Source organism: Cyprinus carpio, chromosome A1, assembly GCF_018340385.1.
Source record: "Cyprinus carpio isolate SPL01 chromosome A1, ASM1834038v1, whole genome shotgun sequence".
Taxonomy (NCBI): domain Eukaryota; kingdom Metazoa; phylum Chordata; class Actinopteri; order Cypriniformes; family Cyprinidae; genus Cyprinus; species Cyprinus carpio.
Window position 1 is genome coordinate 31,076,033 of NC_056572.1, and position 9,952 is coordinate 31,085,984.

The following is a 9,952-nucleotide window of genomic DNA, read 5'->3' on the forward strand; positions in this document are numbered from 1 at the left end:
TTTCTCCTCACGGAAGCTGGCAGCAGCTACCAGTTTAATTTTCCCCCGAACAAAAGCTTAGATCAGTTAGTGAGCTCTCATATCTAATCACTGCTGTGCTTCATCTGTGCCACATTTGTTCACTACGAAGTTGTCATGGTGTCTTTGATCCTGAGCTTATGTTACAAATGCACATTTATCTTAAAGTAAACTTTTAAAGGCCTATTAAATATGCTTATGTTTAGTGCTTTTTGGAGGTGTCCTTGTGCTGTTTAAAATAATAATAATAAAATAAAACTGCATTTATCCTTTTTGTTGTGCCCGGGGCATTATGACACAACTGAATTGAATGCATCTTATTTTCAGACACTTTACTTTCACAGTTGTAGTGTTTGAATGTTATTTTAGTTATCTTTTTTTTGTGAGGAAAATCTGCTTAAATTGATTTTTATTTTTTGACTCTTTAATTTGAAAGGTAATTATTTTTTAATAGATTTGTAAATTTTAATTCTTTCTTTGTATTTTGGTATATCATTATTTTATATAAAATTTAAGAAATGTTTTGTTTCTCATATAAAATAAAGTATTACGAATAAATAAGTGTAAATAACTATTAGCCTACTTAAAGTAGGCCTACATGAGTAAAACAAACAAATACAAAAACAGCATGATTTAAGATTTAATATGTGTTATTAACAATAATTTTGTGTAAAGTATGTTTACATGATTAGTCTTGCATTTTATATTAATACATCTAAATTAAAGTTAAACAAAACTGTTTTAATCATTAAGAACAGGGACCTCAAACTGTCTGGTTTCGTTTTTTTTTTTTCTTTTTTTTTTTAAGAACAGGGACCTCAAACTGTCTGGTTTCGAATTTTTTTTTTTCCTCACACAAGATGCTGGAACTAAAATCACACGCAAAAAATTTTTTGTCTTCCCTTCCGATTCAGAAGCACGTTTTATTTTCATTTTCGATAGATGGTGTTGTCGAGAGGTTATTGGTGGTGAAGAAGTTATTGTCAGGTATATAAATAAACCTAAACAGGGCAGAACACAGAATTAGATTAAACAGAGAAAAGAGATTTAAAACTTCTAGTTTTAGGAAATCTCATATCATATTTTTATTTCCGCCAGATTTAAATGTTTTTTTTAAGCAGGGCATGGAAAGTCAGGCTAGCAGCTGATCCGCCTCCGTGAACTCCGCAATCCAGGTGTAAGACTTTCCTGCTTCTTCCTCTTTCATCGAAGCCGCGGTGAGTGACATCGGCGCGCACTGCGCTCGTGCTTTCTGACCACTCTGGGATTTACAGGGGATTTTATGCACCATCGTTTTAATAAGCGCCGACAATTTACAAGAGACACGACAATCCGCCTGCCAAAGAGAACAAATTTAGAGGGGACACGACAATCCCTGTTTGTATATATATCTCTCTATTTTTTTTCTCACACACACGCACACACTGTCGCTGGCTCTCTCTCTCTCACACACACACACACACACACACACTCACTCGCTTCAGGCCGGCTGATCCCGCGGCTTTACGGGTTTATACTGCTCAGGAAACTCTACTGCATTTTGGGATTACACAAATACCCCTGGACAATAGGTGAGTGCCAGCAGATATCTTGATTTTACGGGAACGAGCCTCTTTAACAGTTTTTGGTGCGTGCTAAATTGTTCACAGAAGTTGGTGCTCTTTTTCCTGGGTTTATGTTGTAATGTATCTCATCATTGTTCTTTTGGGTGCCAACGTAATGCCAGACCTTGAGCAGTAGAATGTGGTGATTGATTTTGTGAAGTGGTATGGTAATTAATTTTGTTGATAGGTCTAAGCCATGATAATTGTGATTATCAATTGTCTTGACTTGCTCTGTCTGTAGGCCTCATCGTGAGTTTGTGACTTATGTAAATTTTTGTAGCTATTCATAAAGATTTATACCGTTTTTTATAGTCGCCTAAGTAGGCTACACGAAAAAAAAAAAAAATTTTTATAGTCGCCTAAGTAGGCTACACGAAAGTTTGTTTTTTTTTTCCTTTTCGCGCTCTCTCTCTTATCTATTCAGTCATAACCTAATCAAGAAGTTTGTAAATCCATGTGACTAAAATAAAAAAAATAAAAAATTACGCCTATTTAATTTTTTTCTTAAGGGGTTCACCTCCGTTTATGGTTTTATATATATAATGATTGACAGTATATAGGGTCTTTATATATACCTCTATATATATATATTATATATATATATTATCTTTAGGGGTTCACCTCTGTTTATGTTTTGTATATTTTGTCTGTGTGTGTGTGTGGACAACAAAACAACTGCATGTTGGTTACACCAAACTGACTTTGATTAAGATTTTGAAAACAGATTATTTTAACTTTTTGTTTTTTCTTAATTAATATTAAAAGTACATGTTAATATTTTAATATAGTTTCGTTTGATTTATTTTTTTTATTTATTTATTTATTTATTTATTTATTAGAATTGCAGCCTTTGACGCCTTTTCTCCGCACAGTCAGACTTTTTTTTTTTTTCTCCGCACAGTCACACCACTTTTTTTTAGCTTTTTGACTTTTATAGTTTAATTATAGAATCTGGATTATTTTAATAAATTCAGTAATTTTGCATGAATTGTAGGCTATTAAACGTAGTTTTGAATGACGTAAAAAAATCCAGACAACAAATTATTGACCGATAGCCTATAGGCTCAAGGAAGGCGCATGTCTAATAACGGTCTAACTTAAAAGTTTGTGACCATCTCGTTTAAAATAATTTATTGAAGCATGTTTATAATAGGCCTAATTATTTACATTTATACCAAAAAAAAAAAAAAAAAAAATATGTAAAGCATGCGTGGATGAGCTTCTTTTATGAATTTTTATAGGTAAATTTTATGCTCAGAAAAGATCTGGTCACTAAAAAACGACAATTTTTTACCGACCAAACGGTAAATCGAACTAAAAATGGTATTCTTATCATTTGTATTTGCTTTGCCTCAGTGTTACGCTCACTAAAGGCTCGAATTAAAAGTGTATTCAAATTTACTCCGTTTACTCTCCTCGGACTCGCACAATCGCACGGCAGGTTAATATGTCGTCATGTCGAAAGGAGGAGTTAATGAGTGCGTCTTCGTTCTGATTGGATAAAGCGTTCGTCTGTAAGGACAAGCGAGGCTTTTGATTGGCTGTGGTGGGCGGGTCCTCAGGTGTCTTTTGCTCATAGACGGACAGGCCATCAAGAAGGTGATCAATCTCAATCCTTCAGCCCTGGCTATCACCTTAATATTACGCGTGGATAACGAGCCTCTCGAGCCACTGCATCTGACTGTCTGCGGACGGGCTTTGTCATCATATTGGGAACTTCTTGTGAAGTTTGTGGCTGATTGTTTTCTTGCTATTCCAATCATCAACTGGAGGCCAAACTGCTCTCCAATAAGAGTTTCTTGGTGTTGTGGATTTTCAGTTTACGGATCTCAAAGAAAAAAAAAAAGAGCACAGAAGAGTAAGAGGTAAAGCTAAATGTTTCAAATATGTTTTAATACCAATCTAAATCCAGGCGCACAATTAAGGCGCACAATTAAGGTTGTTTCTTTATTTATTTATTTATATATTTTATATATATATATATATATATATATATTATATATATATATATATATATATATATAACCTAGGCATCACTTTGCTTCTCCGTAAAATATATGGCAGCTATTAAAATTAATTTTGCAATTTAAGTTGGTTCATTAAGTTGTTTAAAGTTTTCAGAATGGTTTAAAAGTGCAGTAAACTTAACTGCAGGTTCAGATTGTAACTTAGGCATCACTTCGCTTTTCCGTAAAATATAAGGCAGCAGTAAAAATTAATTTTCATTACGTTTAGTTTAACGATTGTATTTTACAAAAAGGGATTCAATGTAAATTATCTTGTATATCTAATATATATATATATTATATATATATATATATATATATATATATATAATTACTTGTGTCTTTCAGAACTTCGCAATTTTAGTCGTATTTAACAAACTTTGCAGAGCCTGAGTGCAAGGAGAAAAGGAGAGTCTGTCGTTTATTTAGCTGATAAGGTTTCTTCTGCAAATGGAGTCCCCTCTGGGTCTAATCTAAATGGCTATGGAGAATAATTTGCACACTCACTTGCATTTACATATAGTTAAAGCTCGATTGTGGAGTCTTTAGACCTGTGTTATCTGTCCTCAGCGTGGGATTAATGGGGCCATTCATAGGCATGAGCGACGGAGAAAAAGCGCAACATGTAATTTACAGAACTTTTGTCTTAATACATTTGTACTATTGCCTCATAACAATTGCAACGAAACATAGTTTAGTCCTCCCAAATAATTCCAAATGCGCATTGGAATGAAACATAGTTTAGTCCTCCTTATTTATTGCAAATTCAGGGGTTTATGTTTAGCGAGAATAATTGAAGTATTCGATTCAATGATGCACATTTCGTTTTAAAAAATAAAGGTAACTATTTACTTATTTTTTCATTCATTCGTTCTGTGAGATGTAAGATAAAAGGCTATATATATATATATATATATATATATATATATATATATATATATATATATATAAATATATATATATATATATGTGTATATGTATATATATATATATAAATATGTATGTATATATATATATATATATACACTTTTTTCAGTGCATATATACACACATTTAAAAAGTACTGTGAATACAACCAAAATCTGTATATTAGCTTTCTTTAATACGACAAGTTTTCTATTATCGCTTTTGGGGCCTTCATTCAAAGTGAATTCAGTAATTCCGTATGGACTGGATCTTAATAATTAACTTGTTTTATAAATATTAGGATATATGTTCAATTAATTTAGTTTATAGGCTATATTCCAAATCATATAAAAAATATATATACGGCTCGTTGTAGGCCTATCTGTTACCATGTGTTAGATTAAAACGACAATTAATTAAGTTAATAACTGCACCGCCAACTTTCAAACGTTCTGGTAAACAAAAGAAAAGATCAAACATTTGGCGGCGGCGCGTCATTCAGGAGCGCTTGCGGGGCATGACGTGTAAATGGCCAATTAGTGTGTTAAGGCCTTGATTAGTCGAGTGTGAAAAAAATAGATCATTAAAGTCAAGACGTTGGTCATTCAGACTGATCATTATCGTGACATGCGTTTTACATGTTTTTTTACAATTGGACATTGTGTATTGAATATATCCAAATACTATTTTATTAAGCTTATTTACATGTATGATACAGCTGATAAAATTATTGGCAGTTCCAAACACTGGCATGCTCTTTTTAAGAAAAAAGAGCATGCCATAATTTAATTATTTATTAAATAATTGATTATTGTTGCAGGTGTCTCTCTGGAGCTTAACAATGATGTCATACCTCAAACAGGCCCCTTATGCCATGAACGGGCTGGGGCTCAGCGGGGCAACCATGGACCTCCTCCATCCCTCTGTGGGATATCCGGGTAAGCACATATTTTTATTTTTTTTGAAAGATAACATTTAAATAGTTTCTTAATGCAGTGTCTTTATGAAAAATAGAAACAACTGAGAACTTTGCAGTACTTTTAAGCATGCAATTTATGTCAATTCGAAAATGATTCAAAAGCACCTTGACTTTAAAGTGCATATATGACTTTTCAAACTAAGGCAGGAGAAGATCTATAGACATAATTTAGTAACTAAAGTTGTTTTCCTTATTGCAGTAAATCCTCGTAAACAGAGAAGAGAGAGAACAACGTTCACTCGCACTCAACTGGACATACTGGAGAATCTGTTCGCTAAGACGCGCTACCCAGACATTTTCATGCGTGAGGAGGTTGCTCTGAAAATCAATTTGCCTGAGTCAAGAGTGCAGGTGGGTGTTGTTGTGCCACTTTCCTAATGCTGAGAGATTTTAAGTCTAGTCAAGTCACATATATTTATTTATACGGCGCTTTATACAATACAGATTGTTTCAAAGCAGCTTTACATTCATAAACAGGAAAATAATGGTAATGTTAGTGTCGTCATAGTCTTTATTCAGCTCGATTCAGTTCAGTAACTCTGTCATTGTAAATTATCAATTATGAAACAACTTTGATTCAGCTAACGCAGCTCTATAGGGTCATTATTTGGCTCAAGGAGGTTTATTGTTGATTCAGTTCAGTTAAAAAACAGTGTAAATGTTAAGTTCATCAATTATCAAATAAGTTACATTTCAGCTGTAAATCAACCCTACAGAAGATAATAGTCGTTATTCAGCTCAATTTAGTTCATTATTGATTCAGTTCAGTTCAGTTACCAGGCCAGTGTTGCAAAGTTCATAAAATATGAGACAATTTCAGTTCAGCTACAGCAGCTCTCCAAAAAACAATAGTGTCATTATTCAGCTCAATTCAGATTCAGTGTTGATTCAATTCAGTTCAATCACTGCCTCAGTGCTGCAAAGTTCATCCATAATGAAACAAGTAGCTCTAAACGAGATTATTCAGATTAATTCAGATTCAGTGTTGATTCAAATCAGTTCAGTAACTGTCAGTGTCGTTGTAAATTGCTATAAAGACAATAGTGTCATTATGCAACCCAATTAACTTCAAATTTTGTTCTCATCTGATAGTGTCGGTGCAGTCATATCAATATTTAAATCAATATTTTAGGTGTTCAGATCTTAACATTTGAGCTCATAGATGATATTTGCATGACAGTCATTAACCTGTGATTTGCTTGTCTACAGGTTTGGTTTAAAAACAGACGGGCAAAGTGTCGTCAGCAGCAGCAGAGCAGCAACAGCAGCAGTTCAAAGATCCGTCCAGTGAAGAAGAAATCCTCTCCGTCCCGTGAGAGCCCTGGGTCAGAGAGCAGTGTCCACTTCACTCCTCCCGCCGTCTCCAGTAACACTTCATCCTCCTTGTCTTCGTCCTCAGGCTCCAACCCCTCCAGTCTTAGCGGGGTGGGCCTGATCAGCAGCTCGTCCTCAGGAACAACACCTGTCTCGTCCATCTGGAGTCCCGCTCCGGTCTCGCCGCTTCCTGCTCCCTCTTCGCTCCCAGCCATCTCCCCCCCTGCCAGTGCGTCCTGCATGCAGAGGGCCATCTCAGGTGGTGGGGGGGCCACAGGAGTGCCGTCGTACCCCATGCCCTACAACCAGGCTCCCAGCTATGCCCAGGGCTACCCAACCTCAAACGCTGCCTCTTATTTTGGCGGCATGGATTGCGGATCCTACTTGGGACCGATGCCCGGCCATGCCCACCATCACCCTCACGCCCATCACACACAGCTGAGCACCGCCGCTGTGTCAGGACACCACCCTCACCATATCGGGCAGAGTGGCGGACACCCGCACCACTCTCACCAAGGGTACGGCAGCGCTGGACTGCCGTTCAGCTCCTCTGATTGTCTGGATTACAAAGATTACAAAGATCAGGCTGCCGTGGCTTCATCATGGAAACTGAACTTCAGTCCGGCGGCGGCCGACTGCTTGGACTACAAAGACCAGGCTGCCTGGCGCTTTCAGGTTTTGTAAGGACTATTCGTGTTGTTTCCTGATGTTTACTTGTTTGTTTTACTTTGGAGAAAGTCTTTTCCTCAATGTCGGACACCACAGGGAAGAAGTAGTGACTTTTGGGCCAACTTTTCCCGCTTTTCAGGTGAAGAGACGTAGGAACAAGGGTTCGTAAACCAAAGTGAACCAAGCGAGATGTGCCCTCGGTGGACAGATTAAAAAGCGAAGGTCAAATTTTTCGCACTCCCGACACGACGCACTGAACAAATGAGACGCATGTGGTGTTTGAAACAATGAAGGCAATAATAATTTTATATGATTTTCTTTACAGAGGTGAATGTGACTTATGCCTTACAGCTTATGTGAGATGTTAAAAACTAATTTGCATTCATGTTCATTTAATAAATATAAGCTTAAAATTGAAACTAATTGTTTTTCATTTCCTTTTTGACTTCTGATGTAACAAGAATTATGGGCCTTGTATGTGTTAAAAACAACAGGTTCAAAATCACTATACATTTCTTTTACAAAATTGCAAAAAATTCAATAAATCTCAATAATGTCAGTAATTTAGCAAATAAATTAACATATATTTTTTTCTTTAATAAATTGCTAAAAAGTTACTCAATTTTTACTATTTAAAAACATACAAACTTGTTCAGTACTGAATATTTTACTTTCAAATCTAAGATTTTACTAACAAATTTTAAAGTAAATGCAAGAATGACCAAGCTCCATAATAAAGGTTATAATTATTCCAATTTTAAAGCTATAATCCACAAGAGACTATGAATAACAGTGATTTTACCATGGTTAGGTGGTGTCCCTAAAAGGAAACAATCATTAAACCCAGTACTAAAGTTCATAAGCATTACTAAGTGACATTGTAGATGTAGAGACTTTATATAGGTGCATTAATACAGAATTGTAATTATTTGGATGTATGTGCACAGCTTCATAAATGCCTTATCCAATCAGAGATAATTTTATAGTAAAGCAATAAACCCCTCAATGCTGTGAGTACAATGCAAAGGACATGAAAGTCCTTAAACTGTTAAAATCATTGTAACAGATGGCTTGAAATAGTTTGTTGCTTTTCAGAAATGATGGCAGCAGCACTATGTTATAAGACACAAATTCTTTCATTCAGAGTAGCCTGTGGTCTTATACTTAGGGTTGCCAAGAAACTTATGAAATCTTGGAAATGTTTCTGTTTTATAATGCTTTAGAGTCACAGGATCTAGTGAAAAGCATCTTATTTTAATTAGTTGAGTTGTGGCTGGAATGAAAGTGTGGCTTAGATTCAATCCAACAGAAAAGCTAATGAAGTCATATCAACATATTGATGAACACGTACTGGTATTCTGACTGGTAATAAGTGGCTTGCAATGATGGGTGGATTTATTTATCCAACAGAAAAACAACAAATCACGATTTTAATTATCAGCTACCTCAAGACTGCGAAGCAGCTGGGTAAATAGGATTAGATATACGGGACGGCGATGTTTGCTTGTTTGGTCAGGGGAACCCCACTGTGCTGTAGCTGCATGGCATTTTACTGAGGAGCAAACATTGTGGGATTTGGTGCATCTGCATCAAACAAGCTCAACTAATCTCTGAGCATGTTTGAGGAATGCTGTTGTCTGGTTATAACTGGACTGATGTAATCCAAACACCTGTTCTCACCACATAACACCATCTCTTACACGTTTACCAGTGTTTTTCTGCATTTATTCACGCTGGGTATTTCATATTTGCATGGCCTAATACAGGTTCTACTTCAGGACCCAGATTTTACATTGAAAATGAAGTGGCAACCAATAAAGCTCACTTGATAGGCTTGTAGAGGTTAGATGACCAAACAGAAATAAAAACCATCCTATGTAAAACAAAAAGAGCTGTTGTAGGAGGGGTGGGCTGTAACACTTATGGAAGCATGAACATTGGTTTAAATATAGTATATTAATTTAAAAATGTTCAAATGTATGTATAAAATAATATTTATATGACTCTTTTAACAAGTAGAAAACATTTTATTTTAACATGGCAAATGGGTTTTTAGAATATTTTAAATATGCACTACCAAAAATATCTTATCCTCAAAGAGGATGCATTAATTTGATAAAAAAAATACAGTAAAAACAGAAAAACTATTAAAAATTATTACTTTTTTTATATTTGAATATATTTGAAAATGTAATTGATTCCTGTGATGTCAAAGCTGAATTTTCAGCATCATTCCTCCAGTCTTCAGTGTCACATGATCCTTCAGAAATCATTCTAATATGCTGATTTGCTGCTCAAGAAACATTTCTTATTATTATCAATGTTGGAAACAGTGGTGCTACTTAAAATTTGAGTGGAAACTGTGTTACAATTGTTTTTGGATTTTTAGGAACAGAGAGCTACAGAACAGCATTTATTAAATAAAAATATTTTTCAACATTATGAATGTCTTCACT

The 9,952-nt window shown here is 35.2% G+C and overlaps 1 protein-coding gene across 3 annotated transcripts; it reads left to right on the forward strand.

Annotated features, from left to right (window-relative positions):
• Positions 1-1,118: 1,118 nt before the first annotated feature.
• Positions 1,119-7,917, forward strand: otx2a (orthodenticle homeobox 2a). Of its 3 annotated transcripts, none has more exons than XM_042761992.1 (4): positions 1,119-1,235; positions 5,355-5,472; positions 5,713-5,864; positions 6,723-7,917. In XM_042761992.1, exons 2-4 carry the CDS (start codon positions 5,376-5,378, stop codon positions 7,509-7,511), a joined length of 1,038 nt encoding a protein of 345 aa, XP_042617926.1. In that variant the 5' UTR covers positions 1,119-1,235; positions 5,355-5,375; the 3' UTR covers positions 7,512-7,917. The 3 variants fall into 3 exon arrangements, with proteins under 3 accessions (XP_042617926.1, XP_042617916.1, XP_042617910.1); XM_042761982.1 differs by lacking the exon at positions 1,119-1,235 and adding an exon at positions 1,440-1,589; XM_042761976.1 differs by lacking the exon at positions 1,119-1,235 and adding an exon at positions 3,077-3,487 and having other exon boundaries at positions 6,723-7,916.
• The last annotated feature ends 2,035 nt before the right edge of the window (positions 7,918-9,952 follow it).